Source organism: Rhododendron vialii, chromosome 6a, assembly GCF_030253575.1.
Source record: "Rhododendron vialii isolate Sample 1 chromosome 6a, ASM3025357v1".
Lineage (NCBI taxonomy): Eukaryota > Viridiplantae > Streptophyta > Magnoliopsida > Ericales > Ericaceae > Rhododendron > Rhododendron vialii.
Window position 1 is genome coordinate 24,754,761 of NC_080562.1, and position 25,971 is coordinate 24,780,731.

The window sequence follows — 25,971 nt, forward strand, 5'->3', positions numbered from 1 at the left end:
TTGGAATTTTGAGTGCAATTTTAAAAATGGTGAACATTATCCTCTTTTTTATTGGTTGAATTGATGTAGGTCTCATCCGTGCAATGCACTTTTTAGTAAACATGACATCACTTTGTGGTGAGATCCACACCATTTCAACCAATAAGAGAGAGGGTAATATTCACCTTCTTAAGTAGAGATGAACAAAAATCAACTCTGGAATTTTGCAGGGGAAATGGTGGGGTGAGTCAACTACTTGTGTCGGTGAGTGTGAGTCTTGGTTTCTTGAGCCGTTTAGACCTAAAATCTGATAGTGAAAATATGAATCGGATTGCGTGACACGAAACTAAATATAAAGTAAATATGAACCGGGCTATCAATGTTCGATCGATTTGATTTTTTTTATAGAGATGTGAACTATTTGATTAATACATTCTGAACTGCTCGAATTAAATTTGTTATATATTGGTTAAATTCAAGGAAAAAGATGAGGACATTTACGCTAAATTTTCTACATTTTTTAAAATTAGACATAATTGCAGATGCAATAAAATCCAGAGTGATTATGTGCAACAAAATTGAATGTTGAGGGATATATCTGCACATAAGCCAAAACCATACATAGAAGCAAGTACGGTGGACATTTAATCACACGTCAACCCAACCTAATCAAATAGATTTAGGGTCCCTATAGTGCACCATGGACTATGAATGGTAGTGTGCTGCAGTGCCATCCATTGAGATATCATTATCACCATCCGAACCGCTCATCTTTTATAGAGCTTGCCTAGTACTTTACTTGTACAAGGAATTTGATTAATTGAAAGTTTATGACTACATAATTAGGAGAGATTTGTCTAAGTACGAACTATCTATTTCTTTTAAATATTTTGTTGTCTAATCATGTGCGTACAAAAATTCGGTCAACCTTTTTTTTTTTTTTTGGAGGGGCAAGTGTAGTGTCATTGATCAAAAAAGGATCAAGCGTACATCTATTCTCAAACTTTTGGCAGAGATCAAGTGTAGTTAATCAAAAGAAAAAGATCAAGTGTAGTATCAGTTCGTGTCATATGTGTTCTTGGCCTTTTGGCTAAGATCAAGTGTAGTATAGCCAATAAAAAAACAAGATCAAGTGGAGTATCTGTTCTTGGCCTTTTGCCTAAGATAAGATTAAGGGTAGTATCGCCGATCAAAAAAAGGATAGTGTATATTATCTAGTCTTGATCTTTTGGCCAAGATCAAGTGCAGTATTTCTGATCAAAAGAAAAAAAATCAAGCAAAGTATCAATTCTCCTCCATTTGGATAAGATCAAGTGTTGTGTCGCCGATAAGAAAAGAGATCAAGTATCGTGTGGCAGATTGAAAAACATATCGAGTGTAGTATACTTTCTAGGCCTTTTGGTTAATGTCAAGTTTTGTATCGCCAATGAAAAAAAAAGATCAAGTGTAGCATCTGTTCTTGGTATTTTTGCTATGATCAAGAGTAGTATCACCTTAATAAAAATAAAATTTAAGTGTAGCATTTGCTCTCGCCTTTTGGCTAAGATCAAGTGTAATATTGCTGATCAAAAAATATATTTATAGCTTCTGTTCTCGACCTTTTGGCTAAGAACAATTGTAATATTGCCAATAAAAAAAGATCGAATGTAGCATCTATTCTCGGTCTTTTGCTAAGATCGTTTGCAGTATCGTCAATAAAAAAAAATCAAATATAGCATCTGTTCTTGGCCTTTTGGTTAAGATCAAGTGTAGTATCACCGATAAACAAAAATGAAGTGTAGTATTAGTTCTCGGCCTCTTGGCTAAGATCAAATGTAATAGCGCTAATCAAAAACAAGGGCAAGTTTATTATCACTAATTAAAAAAAAAAATATCAGGTATCGTATCTGTTATCAGCTTTGTGGCTAAAATCAAGTGTAATTCCGCCGATAAAAAAAAAGATCAAGTGCAGCATCCGTTCCCGATCTTTTGGCAAATATCAAGTGTAATGTCTCCAATAAAAACAAAAAGATCAAGTGTAGTGTTGCTAATCAAAACAAATATCGAATGTAGTATGTATTCTCGGCCTTTTGGCTAATTACAAGTGTAATATCGCCGTTCTAAAAAAGGATTAAGTGCAACATCTGTTTTCGGACTTTTGGCTAAGATTAAGTATAGCTAGTATCGCAATTCAGAAAAAAAAAAGAAAAAGTGTAGCATTTGTTATCAGCTTTTTTGCCAACATCAAGTATAGCATCGCCATTCAAAAAAAATAATATGAAGTCTTGGATCTGTTCTTCACATTTTGGCTAAGATCAATTGTAGTATCACTGATCACACAAAAGATCAAGTGTACCGTTTGTTCTTGGCCTTTTGGTTTAGATCAACCGTAGTATTGTCGATCCAAAAAAAAGATCAACTATAATATCGCCGATCCAAAAAAAAAAAGATCAACTATAGTCTCGCCAATCCAAAAACAGATCAAGTGAAGCTCTGTTATTAGACTTTTGGCTAAAATGTTACACTAATCCAAAAAATGTTCAAATTTAGTATTTGTCACTTCTCGGTCTTCTGGCGATGATCTAGAGTATAGTATAGCCGATCAATTGAACAAATACATACTCAAGGAAAAAGCCTTCAACAGAGGTTAGGAAAGTTCGAGCCGCATTTGGAAACAAATTTTTGAACCATTTTGTTATAGGCTCTTTGAATGCAGTGAAATCGACCTGGATCTTAGGGCATGTTTGATAACTTAAATTCAACACTTAAAACTGTAATTAAATAATAAGTGATTCAATAGGTTTGATAACAACATTATACACCGCTTAACAAATTAAGTGCTACTTAAAATGTAGGCTAAAAAGTTTTAAAAAAATTAAGTAGCTTTGAGCTACTTAATTCTGGCTGAATTCTTGTACACTTGTACTTAATCACCATACCACCACCACAACCACTCCCACCACCACCACCACCACTCCACTACCACCACCACTTCGCCACCATCACCACCACTCCACCACCACCACCACTCCTCCCCCCACAACCACTCCTCCACCACCACCACTACACCACCACCATTACCACACCGTCGCCGCTGCCACCACCACAATTGCACAACTATCACTCCATTGACATCACTCACTGTCACCATTACACCATCACTCCACTGCCGCCACCACTCCATCACCACCAACACACCACCACCACCACCACAATCACCATTCCACCATTATTATAAGTACATTGTGACCATTAGTAAATTAAGAGAGAATCAGAACTAAAATTAATTTATCATTTTTTTTAATTCAGTACTTAATATGTTTACCAAACAGCTTTTTAGCTTAAAAAATTCAGCATTCAGCTTTCAGTACTTAATTTTTCAGCATTCAGTTTCAGTTTTATCAAACAGGCCCTTCACTTGAATATATGTTGCTTGGAGACACTATATTCAAGGAGTTAATTGGCTCCACTTGAATTAGTTTTTTGACGAGTTTAAATAGCAACATACATGGTGGCGGAACTATAGTGAGGTTGACTTGGACCCAATGCTGGCCCCGATGTTTGGATTGCCCAATCCTGACTCTAAACTTGGTTTCTTACTCTTTTTTCTTTTTATCCACAACTTGGTTTCTTACTTACTATTATTAATAAGTTAAAAATACAAAGACAAACAAGTAATAAAAATAAAAAAACCAAGGTTATACTATGCTTTTAGCTTGAATTACATCCAAAAAATCAAAATCAACATGTAACCTCGGTTACAAGGCTTTATGATTAGCACGATCCGACTCAAAGAAAACAACCTATGGTTGCATTTTTTGAAGCAATAATTTTTTTTTTTTTTGTGATTATTTTTGGTTGCTCATGGCAGGGGGTTGCCCAAACCTGCAGGCTTACGGGCTTATCCCTAGGCCAGCTCTAGCTGGACCCTTCCCCACCCAAGCTTATGCAAGTATAGGATACAGTAAAATAAATACTATCTCCATCCCAAAAATATTGTCCGATCCGCAAAATAAGAATTAAAAATAATGTATACATTGTTTTGTCAATAAAAGTTTAAACTTTGTGCCGCTTATTAGTAGAAGTGAAAGACTTCTTATCATTTTTCAGAAAAAAATTGTTAAATTTTTTCAGAACGGAAATGTAATTTTTGAAGTTATCATTTTGCGAACCGCACAATTTTTTTTTGGGACAGTGGGAGTAATAGATACTTTGGATTTCAACTTTTCGTTCTAAGCCAGTCTACGTCAAATTAGCTTGTGTAGTTGATTAACAAAAATGCGATAGTACGTAATTTTCAACATATAGTTGAAATCTGTGGACCCACTTCTTATTTACATTGAATCAAGGGCTGTCAAGAGCGTGCTTTAAGAAAGTTTATGTCTTTCCTAGCTCCAAAGGGAGAGGATGAAGGAATATCTCCGGTCCGCACTGCTATGCATGAGACAAAATTTTCTTCTCTATCATAATTGCGTGTCTTAGTCAAGTTACGTGCATATTATTTAATTTTTAAAAGACTAATTTCACCGGAAGGCCCTGATTAAATCTAGACCAAGTGAAATATGTGTGGTTAACAAAGGGTCACATTTTGATGAAAAAAGTACGAATCATTTAAATTTAAAAGAAACTATGACATTCCCAGCAGGGAGAGAAACTTATTCACTGCTCAGCCGTGAAAAATTCTTTACAGTAACAATCAATCATAACTGTCCAAAAGTGTTTTGGATAGACCAGATTTTACTGAAACTTTTCGGGAAAAAGTTTAACTCTTTTCTGAAAAAAAATCATTAATATTCGGACCGTCCAAAAAAGCAATTGGCTCCGCCGTTAAAAAAATTTCCATCCCAACAAGTTCCCTGCTGGCAGAATCACCACTCAAGTAATCTTAGTGATTTCCCTAATTTGATTTTGAGAGTTACGAAAACACCAAAACAAATGAATTTAATATTCCTTCCCTCCAATTTAGTTTTTTTTTTTTGAAAATGTCAATTTCATTTCATAACAAGCCCGAAGGCAATACAGACTCCATTAAAGATACAAGAATGAACCAAAACTACCAAGACTTCAACACAGGTACCCCCTGCAGAAGCAAGACCGAAAAACGCCTAGATTAGGAACCAATCTAGGTCCAGGTAGTAGAAAATCCCAAGGGACCACAACTCAAACTCGAGAAAGCGCAGATGAAATCTGGACACTGAAAACTCCCAGCTATAGTACCCCAAACGCGGCCGAAGCTGCCAGCACAACCCAGACGCGAAAGGAGGCCCTAATCACAGCTGAAAACTCCGGCCAAACACCCAAACCCTAACTAAGAGAGATTATTCACCCACCACCAACACCCATCGGATGTAGAAACTAGACCGGTATAGACCGGGCAAGGGAGACCCGCCGGTAGAAAAACCAGGCCAAAACAGCCGGCAGAGAGGAAAATAAAAGGAAAACCTAAAGCCCATTCTCACCTTTATTAACTAACCCACGTCCGCCGCTTGCCGGACCACCATACGCCGTCTCCTCAGCTCCGATCTGCACCGAAATCGCCGAACAACACGGACGGAACTCCGTCACTAGAGCCAGACCACCGGATAGGAAAACGGAAACACCAGAAGAACGGACGAGAGGGGAAGCAGAGAAAAACGGAGGATAGTAGATCTAGGAGGAGGGAGAAGGGGGGATGGGGGGAGAGGGGGGAAGGGGGGGGAGGAGGGAGTGGAAGGCGGCATCAGCCCCCCTCCCCCAAAACCAGGCTCAGAAGTTTTTTTTTCTAGAGAGAGAGAGCGCAACAGGAGGAGGGTCACAGGTCAATATCCCTCCAATTTAGTTAATTACCAGAAATTTGATTTACTTTTAAGAGGTCGGACAGATGTGAGATAACAATGGATGAATTTACACCAAAGTCTACCTATATTATAAAATAGAGCAGTTTTTATCTATACATATAAACCCAGCGTATGCAACCATCAGATCGCCTTTACGTATTGATCCTAGCATCTATAAATTTTTTCCTTATATATAAACCTATTTAGGGATACGTTTTCTAATCTTTTTAATTATGTATTGACCTATAGTATAATACGAGTATATACACTTTCCTTTTCAATTGATTACCTTTTAGTTTCCCCTTTTAAGTTGATTTCATTCGTTTAAAGAGGGTTGATAAGAACGAAAAATCATCAAATTAAAAATGAGAGCGCATCTTACAGAAAATGTATTATTTTTAAACATTCTTTGATGTTGCATTAAATTAAGTGTGTCATTATTATTTTATGTAGTTGACTAAATGAACTTTGTTTAAGCATATTTGAAAATAATACTTATAGGATTCCCCAGCTTGGTTGGTAGAGCAGCCAACAATAGAGAAGGAAATTCATTTAAACTATGTTCAAAGTTACTTCATGCTTGCCTTTAGGTACGGGCAATAACTAGTTCTATTAATTTCTCAAATTTACCATCTTGTTTTGGGCTGATCTATCTATGGCCCAGTTTTAAAATTTTGAGAATCATGGCATATGCTTCATTCACTAAATTTTGGGAAAATGACGGCCAATAACGTGTTTTGATAATTAATAACCACCAATGACATTTTCAGCATTAACAAATGTTCTCAGCATGTCCTTGACAGGTATTAATTATCAAAACACGTCCTAGGCCATCATTTTCCCCTAAATTTTTTCCCAATTAACCGAACCAGATTGGGTAAATCCAATTATGTATAAAACATTAAGTATATAAATATTATTAAATACATAGTACCCTTATTTTTATTCTCAGAAGTTAATTTTTTTTTAAGAGTTTAGGGGAAGATGTGCTTATTTATATCGTATGTAATTTTGAACACTAAATGATAATTTTTTGGAGTGCCTTATATTGGATTATGGATATTGCAAAAATCATTACACTACATTTATTTAAAAACAGAGTAAAAAACTTTAGAAATATAAATATATATTGTGAATCTTATTTTTATTTTTGAAACTAAAAAACTTTGACGAGTTTGGTGGAAGGCTAAAACTAAAAATTGTCTCTTTGAGATTTCATCAAGTGTATAGTATGTTCTTGGCCTTTTGGCTAAGATCAACCGTAGTATCGCCAATGCAAAAAAACATCAACTATAGTATCGCCGATCCAAAAAAATGATCAAGTGTACCGTCTGTTCTTGGCCTTTTGGCTAAGATCAACCGTAGTATCGCCGATCCAAAAAAAATATCAACTATAGTATCGCCGATCCAAAAAAAAAATCAAGTGTAGCTCTGTTCTCAGACTTTTGGCTAAAATGTTACGTTGATCCAAAAAAGGATCAAGTTTAGTATCTGTCACTTCTCGGTCTTTTGGCGATGATCTAGTGTATAGCCGATCAATTGAACAAATACATACTCAAGGAAAACGCCTTCAACAGAGGTTAGGAAAGTTCGAGCCGCATTTGGAAACAAACTTTTGAACATTACCCATTTTGTTATGGGCTCTTTGAATGCAGTGAAATCGACCTGGATCTTAGTGAAGAGCCAATCGAATATATGTTACTAATATTGACTTAATATTCAATGTGTGTGTGTTTTTTTTTTGGCCATTCATTAATTTTCATCTATTCTAGTCTAGGAAATTTGGGAGGGAGATAAGTACTTAATATTCAATATTGGGTGAGCAAAATTTCGATCGCTCTTCCATATGGTCTCTATTTGCTCCGTCGTTACTTTATCCGGAGATCTTCAGAATTGCAATATTGGCATGGAGACACTATATTCAACCAGAAAGTCTATGGGTACAGAAAAAATGGTACAGATTTTGTACATAGATTTTTTGTGGGGTCCACTACGGGGTCTTACACAAATGATCCGAGTCGTTCATTAAATGTAAAACATTTTTTCAAAGGTTCTTGTAAAAAATCAGCTCAATCCAATACCTATAGGTGCTTGATCTAATTATTATCCAACTTTTCATTACCCGGAAATCTGAATGAAAATTTAGATGATTGGATTGAGCACTTATAGGTATTAGATTGAGCTAATTTTCAACGAGGACGCTTAAAAAAATATTTTACATTTAATGAACAACTTGGATCATTTGTGTGGGACCCGTGGTGGGCCCCACCACAAAATCTGTGCACAATCTGTGCACAGATTTCTGTACCAGTAGCAGGGCTCATATTCAACGAGTTAATTGGCTCCACTTGAATTAGTTTTTTGACGAGTTATAGTGAGGTTGGCTTGGACGGTCCAATACTAGCCCCGATGTTTGGGTTGCCCAATTCTGACCCTAAACTTGATTTCTTACTTACTATCATTAAGTTATAAAATACAAAGACATACAAGTAATAAAAAAAAAAAAAAAACCAAGGTTATACTGTGTTTTTAGCTTGAATTACATCAAAAAATCAAAATCAACATGTAATCTCGGTTATAGTGTTATGATTACATTGATTAGCATGATCCGACTCAAAGAAAACAACATATGGTTGCATTTTTTGAAGCAATAAATTTTTTTTTTTTGTGCTTACAAATTTATTTTTGGTTGCCCATGGCAGGGGACGGGGGGTTGCCCAAGCCCGCAAGCTTACAGGGCTTACCCCTAGGCCAACTCTGGCTGGACCCTTCCCCACCCAAGCTTATGCAAGTACAAGTAGGGAAAATGATGGCCAATGACGTGTTTTGATAATTAATAAATACTATCTCCATCCCAAAAAGATTGTCTGGTCCACAAAATATGAATTAAAAATAATGTATATATTTTTGTCAATAAAAGTTTGAGCTTTGTGCCACTAATTACTACAAGTGAAAGACTTCTTTTCATTTATCAAGAAAAAATTGTAAAATTTGTTCAGAACAGAAATGTAATTTTTGAAGCTTTCATTTTGCGGGCCCAACAAATTTTTTTTGGGACGGTGGGAGTAATAGATATCGTGGATTTCAACTTTTCGTTCTAAACCCGTCTACAAGCTTGTGTAGTTGATAACAAAAATGCGATAGTACGTAATTTTCAACATACTAGTGGAAGTGCACGTGCATTGCACGTGGTATTTTCTTGTTATTGGTCATTGTTATTATGTTCGCTTTCTTGTATCCTTTGAATGAAAATGAAACAGATAAAGGAGATGGAATAAAATAGGTCTTTGTCAGTTGAACTGGGTCTCTCTCTCTCTCTCAATGTGTGAGTGAAAGCTAATTAACTCATGTTAGACTTACATTCCAAAATATTGACACAGTAGGTTAATTGAGAAAACATTTCTACTATTAAGAGCATAGACCATGCGCAATCATATGAATGGACAAAGAAGTCAAAAAGAAAAGAGCAAGAAACCACAACAGTTTCATAACTGAAAATATATATCACACAGATACCCACAACATTCCATGGCATAAATGCAGAAATGCAATTTAGTAAACAAAAATCCATTGTTGTTTTTTTTTATCTGCAAAAAACGCATCAGAGCCTTTTAATTACTCCAATATCCATCCCTAAAACTGATACAAGATTGAGAGGAGGATTACTAATCCAATTACATGGAAGCAAATTACGTAAAGCTGAAGCAGCAACTACATGAGGAACTTTGTTGGTAGCCCTGCTGATCCAACTGAAACAAAAACTACCATCTGTTGAGAGTTGGCGAATGTCTAGAACCACAGCTCTTGAATCCCAAGGAGGAACCAGTTTGGAAACACTCAAAAGTATGGCCTGCTTGTTGTCCGATTCCACCTCCACACCTTTAAGCCCCAGGTTTACTGCCACAAAACAAGCATCCTTGATTGCAAGGAGTTCTCCACGAAGGCTCAAACAAACTTTAACAGTTCTAGCAAAGCCATTGAGCACCAGGCCCCCACAATTCCTTAAGACCCCTGCAATTCTGCCCTCTTTTTTGTTGAGAGGAACAACTGCATCACAATTTATCTTGAAATTACCAAAGTCCAGAGCCCTCCAGTGATGCAAGACCGCCTGGTTTGCTGGGTTATCCATATGTAAACTCCAAACTGCTGAACCTGATGGAGGCAAGTAATTCTAGAGGATTGAGTCTCTTTCCTTTAAAAACACAATCGTTCCTAGCCTTCCAAATGTTCCACACAATCTGAGCAATTAGACCCAAAAATTCAGAGGCCTCCTTGCTTTCCATCCTTTCTACTATCTCTGCTGTCCACTTCATAGATGATGCATTGCCCCCCAAGTTCCCAAGAGGAGAAATGTTACTGCCAAACCAAATTGGCCTTGTCCATGGACACAACGACAAAAGATGCTCCACATCCACCTCTAAATCACAAATAGGACAGGAATTGGATGGGGCACACCTCCAGCGAAAAAGATTTTCCTTTGCAGCCAAGCTATTTTTACATACCTGCCACCAGAAATTTTTCACCTTATTGGGGGCTTTCATCTTCCACACACTCTTCCACACTGCTTTGCTTGGTTTGAAAGAAGGCTTAGGATTCTCTTTCCTTTTGGTCATGGACTGGTTAACAGAATAGATTCCATTAGAAGAAAAAGGCCACACCAACTGATCCACCCTATCCACCACCGGGAGAGAGAGAGATCTAGAATGGCTTCCAATTCTATTGCATTCACCTTGCCAGCTAGCTTCTGTTTGTCCCATTGCCTTTTCCTTGAGTCGATAACGTCACAAACCCTATCAATGGATTCAATGCAACTGTTCGCTGGTTTGGTAGAGGATAGTTTGAAGCCTGGTAAAGAAGGAACCCAAGAATCCCCCCAAAAGTTGATATTCCTCCCACTTTGCGTCTGCCACCTCAGCCGTTTCTTTAACAAATCTCTGCCATGAAGTAAACTGAGCCAAGCCCATGAGGCCCTACTCCCTCTAGCTGCTTGTAGAAAGGAAGTGTTTTGGGGAAATAAATCCCCTTCAGAAATCTGGCCCAGTAAGCATGGGGGTTCATTAGCAGTCTCCAACCTTGTCTAGCCAGCATGGCTTCATTGAAAGCCCTATAATCTTGAAACCCCACGCACCCATCCTCCTTGGCTTCAGTCAGATTGTCCCAGGCTACCCATGCGCCCATCCTCCTTGGCTTCAAGGGGGAAAAAAAACTATAGCAATATTTTTCCAGGGAAGAACACTCACGAATTGAAATAAAAAAACACCAACAGTGTTCAATGAAGCCCGACTTCCTAATTTGATGTTCACCTTTAGTTTTTTTTGGCTCAAACCTCACCCAACAAACCAAAAAGTCGCAAATTCATATATGAAGCATTAAAAGACTACAAAACCTGCACCAAAAGTTTTAAGGGACCAAAAAAATAAATGATACAAAATTACATAAACTGAAGCCTGTTTCCATGGGATAAAGAATTGAGTCTGCTTATCAAACTTTGTGCACAGAATATGTAAACACTTTGTTGTGAGGACGCCAGCCCCTTATCCAATCTCACCCCAAATGATGTAAAAGAGAAGACACAATTATATGCTCAAGTGTTTCTACGAAATTCTTTTCCTTGATCGCATTAGGACATATATAATTTGCATAAAGACTCTTGAAGGCAAGGACTTGCGAATACTACTTTACCACCATAGCAACAGAAATTTGGAGTTTCATATTGGAATTTCTTTGCACCCCAAAAAGAGCAAGGTATACTAAATCATACATGAAATTCAGAGCTAGAAATCTATAGGTGAAAACAAAATCCAACAACAAAGTTATAAATATTGATAAATCATAAATATTTAGATGCTATTGTGCAAAAAGATATGAGCCTAATGGGTTTGGAAAGACGGATCATTTTGCGTATCTGATGCACGATTGCTAGTGCGACCTTGAATTCTTCTAAGGATATTTTGATGCCACCAACCTCACCTCTAGGAAATAATAACGGGTATTGCAACGGATCATAGCAACCATAATAGTGTTGCACTCTATGTTTATGTTTAGAGTTTGAGTGCACTATAATGTCACGTTCATGAGAGACATTTGCATTATTTCCTTCTCTCCATATTGCAGCCACCTGGTCAGCCGTTGGAGAGTTGTAAACCCTTAGGTCGAGCTTGACGTCAATCCTTATGTGTATTCTATATGAATCCAAGGAACTTTGGTCTAGTCTCCTAAGAAACATAGCATAAGGGTTTGCAGAGAGCACATCTATTAGTGTTCGGACAATGTGTGGGTTAAGAGGGGTTTTTTTCTTTTTTTCCAGTTTGTTTACCATAATGTCTAACCTAATTTGGAGTTCATTATCAGTATATAGAAGTATAGTTGGAAGTAACAAGGGGAAGTAGCAGATGGAATCAAAGATGGTAGTTTATGGTAAATTGGCCCTTATGCACGAAATGTGTAAACTCCTGCTGTAGAATTAGCAAGTCCTTTGTCTAACGTGAAACCGAAGATGCTATTATTGGCACGGATGGGTTTGCGAAATTCCAAAGCTTCAACAGTTTGAGAAGTGAACAAGTTTCATAGGTTTGATTGTACAGATGGACTTGTCAGAACTACTTCTCCGTTGTCGCAGCAAAAAGTTGGAGGTTCGTTTTGGAACCTTTTAGCCCGACAAAATCGGCAATTTGCCATGCTCTGCAATTCAAGTGGTTGGGAAAGATGGACTTCTCGCAGTCGTTGTCCTATGAATGACACATTCATAAATAAAGGGTAAGGCATTTGTGGTAAGTATATTCTATTAAGGTTTTAATTAAATAACTTGTTCTAAACTACTAACCGATTGTTTTGGACTCCATTAGGTGGTCCTTCAAAGGTGGATTTGGCGATGGATTTTGTGTTTGTCCATCTAAGAATTGACGACCAAGATTTTTGTTTGGAGAAGTATAATGGGCATTGCGTTTCCTCTTCCTGTTTTGCATTGTCTTCTAGATTTTTTCTGCTCTTTGTGTAGGTGTAAACCTAGCATATCTCTTCCTTTGACGAATGCGGCGCCGGCTGATTTCATCTTCGCCAAGGCAATCCAAACCTTGAAGTGGACGGGGAAAGGGAATACAGAGGTAGTTCACGATAAACGCTTGAAGTGGACAGGTAGCGTAAACTCATAGTTGGTAATGTTTTGCCGATGGTTTGTGGAAAGGTAGAAGTTCAAAATGAACTCTCTTTTTTTGGTATCATTGACTTAATTTTCTGACTTCTAAGTTTGAAGTTTTTGACATATATTCACCAACTGTGATAGCAATTCAATGGACAGTGTCTTAAGTACATGGATCATTGACTTAATTTTCTCTTGCCTCTCTCTCTCTTGTTTCTCTCTCCCTCAAATATAAGGTTACTCCTCTTTTCTATATTCGACTATTTTTTAGGCAACTAATATAAACTTGGCGAATCCATCTAGCGCATGTTTGCATTGGGCTAGATTCATGTAACTTTAGGACAGCGTCTTCGAAGTGCCTCTCACGGTTACACACACCAATTCTCTAAACCCTTACTTCTGTTTTATTTATGTTCTTGTAGGATTGTCTATATCTAAATCGTTTTCCTAAAACTATTTATTTTTATCGAAGGGTTTTTCTATTATCAATGATTTTTCCGTAACAATCATAAAAGTCAAACAACCGCAAACTTGGACAAGAATCCAATAAGCTGTAAAGGCCACACAATTTCTATCAGAAAATTGCTAGATAAAACACGGAAGATTTTCAGTTTCATTTCGTATAAGATGTCAATAACAATCAAATTGAAGAAAATATCATCGTCTACCAATTGCAATTTACATCCCCATAATTTATAGTGTGGGTAACTGTGCTTTTGTCTTCCATGTCTTTTTTTACAGGCTGAATGAGGCTGGGCTTTGCGGGAATGGGTTTCTTTCTTTTTTTTTCTTTCTAATTAAGATGCTTCAAGTAAAGTCTTGGTGTATCATTTCACACAGCTTTTATTATAGTATCCCAACTTTGACTGTTATTGTTAAATTGCTTTTGTCATGTTCGGCAGTTTGAATTGGCCCTCACAAAACCATCTGTTAACCGAAAGAGTTCAAAGCCACACTTTGGCAAACAGTTGGTGTGTGGAGTTATGGTCTACAGAGTTGTTGATTTTGGTGGATGGTGTCGGCATAAGTGAGAGAGGGGAAAGTGTTTGCAAATAACTCAAGGTACATTTTGTCAAACAGTTTGTGGGCGAATTTTACAGAGTTGTCGGCATAAGTGAGGTAGGGAGGAAAGCAGGGAGAAAGTTGAATGCATGACTTACCTATATTGGACTTTTGCTGGGATGCACTTGAGTTGAGTCCGATATGTTGTTGTAGTTGGAGGCTTGGTCGTCCATTGACGGAAGCGATTGTGGAGAACACGGGCTGTTGGAAGGAGGCTGTAATGTTTTTTGGGGGAGCGCAGGAGAGGTAGTTGTGGTTTTGTATGGCAAAACCGTTGGGATTTTGCACTGTAACGGTTGGGAAGAGGTGTGGGTTGGGGCAGAGGTTATTTGCAATGGCGAGGAGAGGCGTTTGCGGTTTCGGCTGGTTAAATCGTTTTTAATCGTTGGCGAGAGTAGTAAAGGTTGGAAAGAGTTGTGGGGTGGGGCTGGAATTACTTGCAAGGGCAAGGGGCATTTGTGGAAAAAAAAGAGTAGAAAATACTTTCGTACATTTAAAAGAAAAGAAGTAGTATAGATAGTTGAAATCTGAAGTCCCACTTCTTATTTACATTGAGGGCCGTCGAAAGCGTGCTTTAAGAAATTTCATGTCTTTCCTAGCTCCAAAGGGAAAAGATGAAGGAACCTCTCCGGTCCGCACTGCTACGCATGAGACAATCTCACCGGCACATTATTTAATTTTTAGAAGACTAATCTCACAGGCTACTAATGAAGGTCATCATTAAATCTATACAAAGTGAAATATGTGGGGTTAACAAAGGGTCACATTTTGATGAAAAAAGTACGAATCATGTAAATTTTAAAGAAGAGAAATTAAAACTTATTAATGGGCCTCCGTGAATAAGTTTTTACGGAACGCGATCCCGGCCGTCTGTTTCGGTCTTGGGCAATTCGGATGTCATCTCTTCTCCAAAAATTTTTTTAATAAAATCTAAACCGTCCAAAACCATAACAGACGCGGGAGATTGAGCGGCTTTGCGAACACGATGTTCACGGAGGCTCCGTGAATAAGTTTCTCTCTTTAAAGAAACTCTGACATTCCCAACAGGTCCCCTGCTGGCAGAATCACCACTCAAGTAATCTTTAGTGATTTCCCTAATTTGATTTTGAGAGTTACGAATAGGAAATTGATTTTGGCACTCCAATTTTTACCACTGGCACTTATACTTTGTGTATTAATGATATGAGAAAATAAAATTAAAAGTGAAGTGCGGTTAAATTTGAAGTGCCAAAATCACCTCCCTTACGAAAACACCAAAACAAATAAATTTAATATTCCTTCCCTCCAATTTAGTTAATTACCAGAAATCCGATTTACCTTTAAGAGGTCGGACAGATGTGAGATGACAATGGATGAATTTACACCAAATGCTAGTCTATTAATTTCCCAAATTTACCATCCTATTTTAATCCATTAATTAAATATGTGGACCCATAAATGTATTAGCAGTTATGGACTCTTTTGAGAAGAATAATAAAAGTCTAACTATAAACCCATCTATGCCTTCAGCCGTTCAACTACAACCCAGAGCCACACTATTGTCTGTATATTTATTTCCTAATTAAAATTATTGCCCTTGTATAAATGGAAACTTCAGTTAGGTTGGAATAGAAACAATATCAATTACAATAATCACACCAAAGATTAATATACTACTGAATCTTTGCAACAATTGAAAAGCCTTTTTTGTCCTTTCACATCCCATTCCCAATCAAGTACCGAACGTACGTACCATCATAATTGTGCAAGCTTGTATGTTGTGTATATAAGAATACAGAAAGGTGAACAAACGCAGGAGAGAGAGAGAGAGAGAGAGAGAGAGAGAGAGAGAGAGAGAGAGAGAGAGAGAGAGAGAGAGAAGAAGAAGAAGAAGAAGAAGAAGAAGAATGAAGAAGAAGAAAATGGCTTTGGGATGGAGTTTTCTCAAGATTTTCTTCTTAGTGTTAGCTTTGGAGTGCAGTACCACCCATGTCCATGGAGGTCGGGCGCCTGCGTTTTTTGACGTAACAAGTTATGGTGCGGTTGCAGATGGCAAGACTGATAATACCATCGTAAGCGATTATTTTTTTTCCTACTGTATTCGCAATCTTATTTATGGCTTAATTGTTTTTGTTTTCTACGGGCTATTTTTTACGGTTATTTGCATCATGAAATATTTGTTCCTGAATCCTCACAGATCTGCACCATTTTTATTCTTTATCTCTCTCTATATATCTATCTTAATTGGTACTTAGATTGAGCTTTCTTAATAGTATTTAGTTTCGATGGCTGTGACTTGTGAGTAAAAAATATGGGAAACAAGAATGTAGATGACAATCTTTTTCTATTCTTTTATATTTGGATGAACAATCCAACTCTGTATCAAAAAAATAAACATTCGATTTGTTTTTAAGGGTGGAATTTAATAATACTTATTAAAAAAAGATTTTTTTATTTATCAAACTCTATTTTATTTTATGTCTGTTAGTTCTAACCACTATATTCTAGTGATAGGAAAATAGTGATGTTGCTCTTCAAGTTTGTGCAAATAGGCGCTTGGAGCATATACACATTCCAGATTTGATGATGAAACCTAATTAAATATGGTACATTTGTGTGATCGTGATTATTTTTCTTTTTACATTCGTAGTTTCTATAGCCATTGTGAGTTCCTCTTTTCATTATGTCCATAATTTCTCACAAAATTGCTCAAACCTCCACACTACAGGAGTCTCATATACCGTGCTTTCATTGGAAAATAAATGAATAGTCCATATTGGTGACACCTGATTTTGCCCCACCACTACCTAGTCAAATAAAATTGGGGCGCGATACTATGTTTTAAGTTCTAATACATTTTCCTTTTTTTTTGGTTAATGTTCTAACACATAAATTTTGACATATATTCATAGGCCTTTTCAAGAGCTTGGAGGGAAGCATGCATGTGGAAAGGGAAGAGCAGGGTTGTGATCCCAAAGGGAACATACATGTTGGATTCAGTGATCTTCAGAGGCCCATGTAATGGGCCGATAATGTTTATCATAAAAGGGATACTTAAGGCCTCTACCGATCCTCATATGTTCTTTATTGACCACTGGATTGGGTTCCAATACATCGATGGATTGGTGGTTAAAGGTGGAGGGTCTTTGGATGGCCAAGGTCCTTCTGGTTGGCCTTACAATGACTGCTTCTCCAACCCTAACTGCAAGCCTCTCCCCGTTGTAAGTTCTATTTTTTTCCATAGGCATCTATCCTACTCAATTTAATTTTTTTTGAATTTTTTCTTGTAATTTTAATCTCATCAATGTGAACTTTTAACTTTCATTATCTATTCAAGTTAGCCCCTCCATCATTTTCAATTGATGTTTGAAGTGGACGACATATTTGAAACTTCAGGCACCAAATTGAAATAGGAAAAAATAGTACTCCCTCCGTCCCATAATATTTGTCCGGTCCGCAAAACGGAGACGTAAAAATAATACAATTTTTGTAAGAAAAGTTGAAAAAAATTCAACAATTTATTAGATCTTGACGAGTTCTTTTAACTTATGAAAAAAATTTGAATTTTTTCTTGAAATAAATACATTATTTTATAGTCCTCATTTTGCAGACCGGATAAATATTATGGGACGGAGGGAGTATAAGACAACAAGAATAGTTTAGTAATTTACTCAGCGCTTAAAACATAATAGATAGAAGATAAAAATTGTATAGAGAAAAACTAAGAAAGGGGGCGTCTGTCTTGGTAAGATCACATAGGACATTTATATCTTGAATCTGCTCGATAAACAAAATTTCACCAGCCGACAATGCTCATTGGAGTACTAATTTTCGTAATCACTTACACATAATGCCTACCAAGTAAATGTCTTGAATCATAAAAAAAAATGGTTCCATTTAATAGAACAAAATAGATTAAACAACATGGATGACCTTTTGGCGAGGTCTTAGGTGACTAGCTTTTCTTGCTGGTATTGTGACATGCATGTCTAAATTACCTAAAAGTTTGGTTACGTGAGTTTCTCTAATGAAAGGAGAGCATGACGAAACACTGAAACGGAAACGAAAAAATGATGGGATTTAGTTGATGAAAGCAAAACTATGGGAACAGAATGTACATATATTAAAACCATAGGGATCGATTGCATAATATATATCATTCATAAGGAAAATCTTACAAAACGGTTTATTTCATTTAGGTCTCCTGGATTTCCTTTTCCTTTGTTCTTTTTGCTGTAATTAGGTTTAGTCTTGTTCATGTCTTGTGGACTAGTATTAGTATTATGAAGATGTCAAGTTGACCCACATCACTTATTAATACTAGCACTTTTACTATATAATGCGTGTTTACCAGAAATTACTTTTGGAGATTGTAAGAATCTATTACAATATGTAAAGGGGGAGCACCGTTTGGTGAGAACTTTCCTCTTGAGATTGGCAACGACGGATTCTTTGGGCAGCCATATTTGCGTGGATTTACACAAGTACATTAGTAAGACTAGCGCTCACATTTTATGTTTCCTTAAAAGTCCCTGTTTTTTAGGATGAATCTACTTCTTGAATTCCTTAATGTAAGGATAAACATGTAATTCATCGTCCGATTAGTAACTGCTCCTCCAACGTCCAATAAGGAACCGCACAGCACAATGGTTCCTTTTGCTTGAGACCTCATGTCCATTTTACTCCCCCTTTTCTATATACATGTGATACAAATTTGTGTAGGCGTTTATACTTAGAAAGATTATATGCTCATAATATTTTTTGTTTGTTTCATATATCTCATGATCTTCATCTAAAGAATAAATCTGTCTGTACTTTGAATCTAAGTTAACAAATTGTGCACACGCATTCCGTGTGCTACGACATCGGTTATTATAAGAGGCCACTCATTTTAATGTGAATGAAAGTTTTAGAAACAACACACATATTTTATGTGTATTTTAACTAAACTAGGGACTAGGTACATGCGATGCGTATGCAAGTCATTTTGATCAAACACACAATGTCGATAAGTCAGAAATTACTGTCCATAGTGGAATTATGCACCAAAAAAGAACAAAGACTATGGTTAAGTTGAAGTTTTTGGTCTTTTTTTTTTGAAAATGCTTCAATACACGCTCCTAGTTTTAAAAAGTGTGGTGCCTATGTTTTGTTAATGTTACGTACACCTCCTTAGGTGAAATGGTATGCACCTTTATAGGTGTTATGCCTATTGTGGTAAATTGTCAAGCCTTTTGGGGTGAAATGTTATGCCTCTTTGTGTTGAAAATTTTATGCCTATTTGCAGTAAAATGTAACTCTTCTTTGTAGTGAATGACTAGATGTTACGTTTCTTGGTGGTTAATGTTACGGGGTGCATATCATACAAAAATGGGATGTGTGCTTGACCAATTTTTCCTTTTCTCATTCTTTTGTTTCTATTTCCAGCTGTTTATGTCCTGTTCGGAAAATACTTGGAAAAAAAAAACTATTTATGTCGTTGTGCTAATCTCACATTGGTTGGAGCAGTCAATGAGGTTCGATTTCGTGACCAACTCAAGGGTGCACCACTTGAGGTCAATCAACAGCAAAAACTCCCACTTCAACTTATTCGCATGCAACAACGTGAACATGAGCCACATTCGAATCTCAGCCCCGGAAGGCAGTCCCAACACCGACGGAATCCACATTGGAAGCTCAACCAACATCCGGATCACCCGATCGATCATCGGCACCGGCGACGACTGCATTTCCATGGTCTCGGGCAGCCAAGACATCCACATCGCTGGTGTCTCGTGTGGCCCTGGCCACGGGATCAGCGTTGGGAGCCTAGGAAAGTCACCGAAAGAGTTTGTGACGGGGATCACAGTGAAAAACTGTACTTTCCGTGGGACCCAGAACGGTGTTAGGATCAAGACATGGGCCCCTTCTCTGGCTAGCGTTGCTTCGAATTTTATGTTTCAGAATATCTTCATGGATAACGTGAACAACCCTATTATCATCGATCAACAGTATTGCCCGAAGCCTTTTTGCAAGGACGATGTATGTTGTGCTCTAACTTGTTCTTTTCCAGATTATTCCTTATTTCACTTGAAAGAGTCATCCAAGAACTATTCAATAGTTCTCAAGTTGGCACGTGCACGTCTTGCTCTTGACTAATGAGGGGCAAAAAAAAAAAGAGATTGATTGGCAGAGCCATGATTTTTAACTAATTAGTAGGATTAAATATTTTTCTGAAGTCATAGACTATTTCAAAATGAACATGATACACTCATGTAGAATACTACTAAAAATATTTTTCAAAATACACAAGCAAATTATCAATCATCCATGTATTATTTCTGCATTCAAATTTCTCCCTCGTCCATTCGAGTCTATCGGTTGACTCCATCGATCCTGTGAGTGCTACTCTTTTTGGTCGTAGAGCACCATAAAAACATTCTGGTTTGATGATCCAAAATTACATACTAAGTACTTAAAACGCGTCGTAACAATCGTGATTTATCTATTTCATTTGTTATGTGCAGGATTCAAAAGTTGAGATAAGCAATGTTACATTCAGAAACATATGGGGGAGTTCAAGCTCAAAAGTTGCAGTTTCCCTACAATGCAGTGGGATTGTTCCTTGCCAAAACATCAAGCTTGTGAACATCAATTTGTCCTACAATGGCCCTCAAGGACCTCCTTCTACTTCTTCTTGTTCTAATGTCCGAGGTCAATCTTTTGGTCGGCAAATCCCCTCCAGTTGCATATAGCTACCTTCTCGTCCATTCTCGGAGCTACTTCGATAGATTTTCTGTTCAGTTATAGATTCTTCGTAACACACAATGTTTTATACCCTCTCATTCATGATTGTAATGGGTCCCACATTAGGTATTTTCGTGTGGACCTCACCAGCATTGTGAGAGAAGCGGTGAAAAAACAGGCATCTTTTTAGTTTGGTGTTTCTAGAGTAGTTTTAATAATTGTAGGAGTAATTTGTGTTAAGACACAAGACTCTCGTAATTTCTAACTTGTATTTAATTTAATTTGCTAATGATATGCTAATTAGTGGTCTCAAATTGTCTTAGGCTCCGTTCTGGTTTCTTAGAAAATGAAGGCAATTTCAAGCTTAAAAATCATGTGTTTACGTAAATAATTTTTCTACCAATATAGATCTTGTTTGATAGATTCCATTGAGATCTTTTAAACGGTGTAAAACAATTTGAAAAATTATTTTTCATCTTCATTATATTTGAGCTTGAAATTACCTTCTTTTTGAAAAGGGAAATTTACAAAGAAAGCGGAACGGCACCTTAACCTATCAATATTGGTGGATTATAGATTTGTTTCCCAGTACATTTTTTAAATTATACAGATCATCATCCATTTGTTATAATCAATGTTGTTTGAACAAGGGACTAATGACATCCGATCAATTTGTAAAAAAAATTTGAATGATCTACTGAACGTACTCTACAAATTGAACAATTCAGATCACGGTGACAAAATCTCGATAAAGCATATCGGGGCACCATACACCCTTGTAGTTCATTGTCACACTACAGGAACCCAAGATGTTTAATGTGAATACTCAATTTAGAAAATATGGTTTTTGACTTTCAAATAGTGGCCAAAGTTCACATTTTACATGTGTATTGGTATAACCCTAGAATTTACTATTTCACCCATCCGAATAATTGACTGCTTACCATTCTAGGTGAGATTTGCAATGGGCATGGTAAATAATTGAGTGGTCTCGCTTATATATGTTACCTCAAATATTTTTTTGACCTGCAAAAATGGAAAATACTGTTGTCTCTGAAGGAGTATACAATCCAAGAAGATCCAAAGATTCAGCATAGGAAATCATGGAAGAATATTATTTATAAAATATGCTGTGATCATCAATCATGACTAGTTTAGTTAGTCACCCTCCTATATTCTCTATCCAGAATGATTACTTTTCCAAAGGAGTTTTCCACCGTAAACAAGTTTATTGATCTTCCCATTGAAACTATTTTGTGGAATCAATTTGGTTTGTTGCAGTCTCCTTTCACTTAACCTTTGGGGGTTATGTCTTTGTAAGACCTTGGTTATACATGTTATTGGTCTTAGTTATGCTTGTAATGGTCGATTATGTTAAAAATTACGGTGTCCCCAAAATGACCAGGGACACTATAGCGCGTGCGCGCACACACACACATTCTTTCTCTCTCTCAGGATCCAATGAGGGATCCCGAACGGCTTTACCGTGCGGGACTCCACTTTCCCAAGCGAATTGCGACAATTCTAGCCGCCCAAAGTGATCAGAATGTGATTTTAAAGGTACCCGCGAAAAATCAGCAAAAAAAATTATCAAGAAGGGCTTGATCCGAACAGTTTTTTATTGAACGGTTCGGATCGTCGCAATTCAATCGGGAAAGGAGAGTCCCGCACGGTAAGGCCTTGCGGGATCCCTCATTGGATCCCAAGTCTCTCTCTCTCCCTCTATATATATACTAGGTTTTCGCCGTCGTGCGCGCACGAAGATTTCGTGCCCGTGGAATTTGTGAATATGAGAATTTGAGGGCCGAATTGTGTACAAAAGTCACTTGTACGTACAGATTCAAAAGTACTGAGCATGGTCTGCAAGCATTGTAACCAAAATATACTAATTAGTACATTGCAGGTCTATGAGTTCAATAAATTCACAAAACACAGGATTCTCTGGAGGCAACTGTTCACAAATCACAGTCCAAGTTCTGCTTCCCATGCTGATAGAAATATTATCCAAATTCAAATCATCAATAGTTGGACGCAGCCTCCTTTCTTCTTCTTTTTTATCCGCAAAAAAAGCCCTTACTGGCTTTCATTAAAATCAGGATTTAAAGCTGATACAAGAGATAAAGGCGGATTCGAAATCCAATTACAAGGTAGAGAACTACATAAAGCAAGAGAGGCTAATTCATGCGCCACCTTGTTTGCCGACCGTCGAACCCATTTGAGAATAAAAGCTCCTTCTTTGGCGTACTGCCGAATATCCAACACTAAAGCTCTTACATTCCACAGTGGTACCAACTCAGAGACGCTAAGATTTATCGCTTGCTTATTATCAGATTCTACAACTACCTCTTTCATTCCCAGCCTAAGCAACATTTCACAAGCAAATCTAATGGCATACAATTCTCCTCCAAGGCTGGAACAAGCATTCATTGTTTTTGCTGCTCCTTCCAACACTTTTCCCCTCCAGTTTAGGAGGACCACAGCAGCTTTGGACGCAGCCTCCTTTCAGATTCCTACATAATAACAATCTATATCAATTTTTACCAAGGAAGCGAACATAATTACACTGCAAATCACTGATATCTAAAGAGGAACACAAACAAAGCGATTCCTTCAATTTATACCGCAGCGTTAAACCTATGCGATCCACATATATACACAAATCTGGCCACAAGAATTCTACGCTGAAGTGTCTAAGGGAAGCATGCACTTTGCAGATCATCTAACGATCAGCAGAAATCAAACGTGCAATAAATCAAAGCATATTTTGATTGCCGTATAAATCTATGGCAGAACAAATGCATAACTAAGCTCTGGGTATTAGTTTTTACATTCTCGCTCATACATTTCCTGCCAATATGGATTTAGCCCTTCAGACTGATCATATGTCAATTCAACATCATTCTGACTCAGGATTATAGTATCAAAAAAGCCACCTTCGTTCACAGCACAAAATAAGCTTGTACCCATTTGTCAGCTTATGAGCCGCACAAAAATCACTCCATCCAAACGACATAACATTATTAACAACACGAGTAGGCCAACACTTAGAAACTTTTTTTAATAAAACCCAAATTGTACTTCCGGAACCTTGAATAAACCGTGTCAAGCCTGATGGCAAAGCCTAGACAGGAAAAGTAATATAACTGAAAAGTGGAAACTAATATGAAAGACCATGGAAGAATATTTGTGCATATAACCATAGATATAGAGCTGGAGGCACAAACCATCAATCCAGTTAAGTGATGATCCGCAATGAGCTAAATATCAGCAACGACCAACACCTAGAAGTACAATTCAAGGTTAATACGATACCAGGGAAACATATGTGATCACCAATAAATCAGGTCCCGAAGGTTTGTAATTAGAGAACGGAAAATAGGAATATATGAATTTTGAGCAACTCTGATATTAAATGTATACCAGCAACACTTCTGTACATGAGAGAGAGTTATGCACAACAACATCTAGCCAAACTCCAAGATTGTCTTCTGATTCCCACTCCAAATCACCACCTAAGATCAATTGAGGAGCTTAGCAATGCATAAATGTGCTGTAAGCTTTGTAGACCACCCTACCATCTTCTCGTGGGTATGGTATGGCAACATTTTTTTTTCGTTTGAGTCGTGAGGAGATAATAATAGCCACCGACATCACGCATCTCACTTGGATGGCTTTCAAAAGTCCACCGGAGAAAAGCAGACCAAACAACCATACCACTGTAAAAGACAACTCAAGTTAATGAGCAATGAAATCCCTATACTCAACAATTCTACCAATGCTAAAAAGAACATCATAATTGATATAATCAATAGGAAATACATATAGCCATATAAGATGCACAGAAGCATTGTCAAGACTCAAAGCATATATAATTGTATTATGTAGGTTGACAAATAGCAAGCTCAAAAGCAGAGGAAAATGAAGTAGTATGATGGGGGAGTGGGGAAAACTGAAAAGTTGGCCAATCATCCATAGCCATCGAGTTCAGGATTCGTCCACAAACGTAAATATTTTTGTTATCAGAGCATTGAACACAAACATCAAGCAGGGAAATTAAGAAACAAAAACTCTTGGCAAAGAGAAGCCATTGGATCAAAGTTCTCACAAAATACAGGGAAATAAGAAACTCAATGTATACCAAATTTGCAAAGTATGACTACATATGAACAAAACCATTGGGCTAATTATTTCGCCATAATAATAGGGCATGGTAAAAGCGCAAGTAGCTGAAATCAGCCGGGCGCCTTCGATATGATAAAGACTACACAAAAATCATAGCGGAGACTACACGGAAACAAAGAATGAGGACAAAATCTAGTCCACTAAACCATATAAAATCACTGCTGGAAAACCACTCTTAAATCTACCTTTTTGCGTCCTTGAATCCTTGATGAATCGCCCAAATCCAAGAGACCCATACCTGATACAGAGTGACAGAAAGGTCAACCATTGAGCGAAAAACCCAAGAAAACCCTAACATGGTTTTAAATGCGCCGCAAGCCCAAATTCGCTGGAAAGTTAATCGATTCACAAAATGTAAATGATGAACAACAAAACAATTCAGTATTTCGTCCGAGAGATAAGACCGATTATCTGAAGCCAACGGTACCAGAAGCATGCGAGAAACCTAGACACACACCCACAGCGTCATTGTGACCAACGTCACATGAACGGAGAGCAAGAGAGAGGATAAAAGATGCTCCGTATATCATTCCCATCTTGAAGACCCCGGATTGAAAGACGTAACCCCATTCAGCACATAGCGAAGAACCAGCGGCTCAAATAAGGACAGCATTCTTCACCACGCTTTGACCAAAACACCCCTGGAAGGTAAGCTAGAACCCCTCCAATAAAGGGACTTAATTGGAAAAATTGGACCAAATTGGGAAAGCCTTTCAACATTCTTTTACTAACAGGTTAGATATTTGAAAATTTAACTTCTTTTGTCAACAAATGTTGCAGTCCAAGGCAATCACTCTCTGTCCATATATAACGCCATAAGCTAGGTCTTTCTAAAGCCACAACCCCAATGGCAATTTACAATTGGCTGCGGATTTTTTTTCTTCAGAAAAAGTTTTGCCCAAGTCCACAACCTAGATATGGGCAAGCATACTAAAACGGTTTTTCCAAGAAAATATACTGAATTGAAAAAGACTGGGAATGTGAAATTCTCACGAAGCGCATTTACCCAAATACCTTTTCAGAAACGTACAGACCAAAAGATATAAAGATCAACCCAACGAAACTACATTCCATGAGCTACAGACCATTGTAAAGCGAGCATGTACAGAT

At 37.4% G+C, this 25,971-nt stretch overlaps 1 protein-coding gene across 1 annotated transcript; it reads left to right on the top strand.

The window, feature by feature from the left end:
* The first annotated feature begins 15,863 nt into the window (after positions 1-15,863).
* Positions 15,864-20,858, top strand: LOC131329882 (exopolygalacturonase-like). The gene is made up of 4 exons (XM_058363297.1): positions 15,864-16,025; positions 16,866-17,174; positions 19,462-19,974; positions 20,460-20,858. Exons 1-4 carry the CDS (start codon positions 15,876-15,878, stop codon positions 20,685-20,687), a joined length of 1,200 nt encoding a protein of 399 aa, XP_058219280.1. The 5' UTR covers positions 15,864-15,875; the 3' UTR covers positions 20,688-20,858.
* Positions 20,859-25,971: the final 5,113 nt, after the last annotated feature.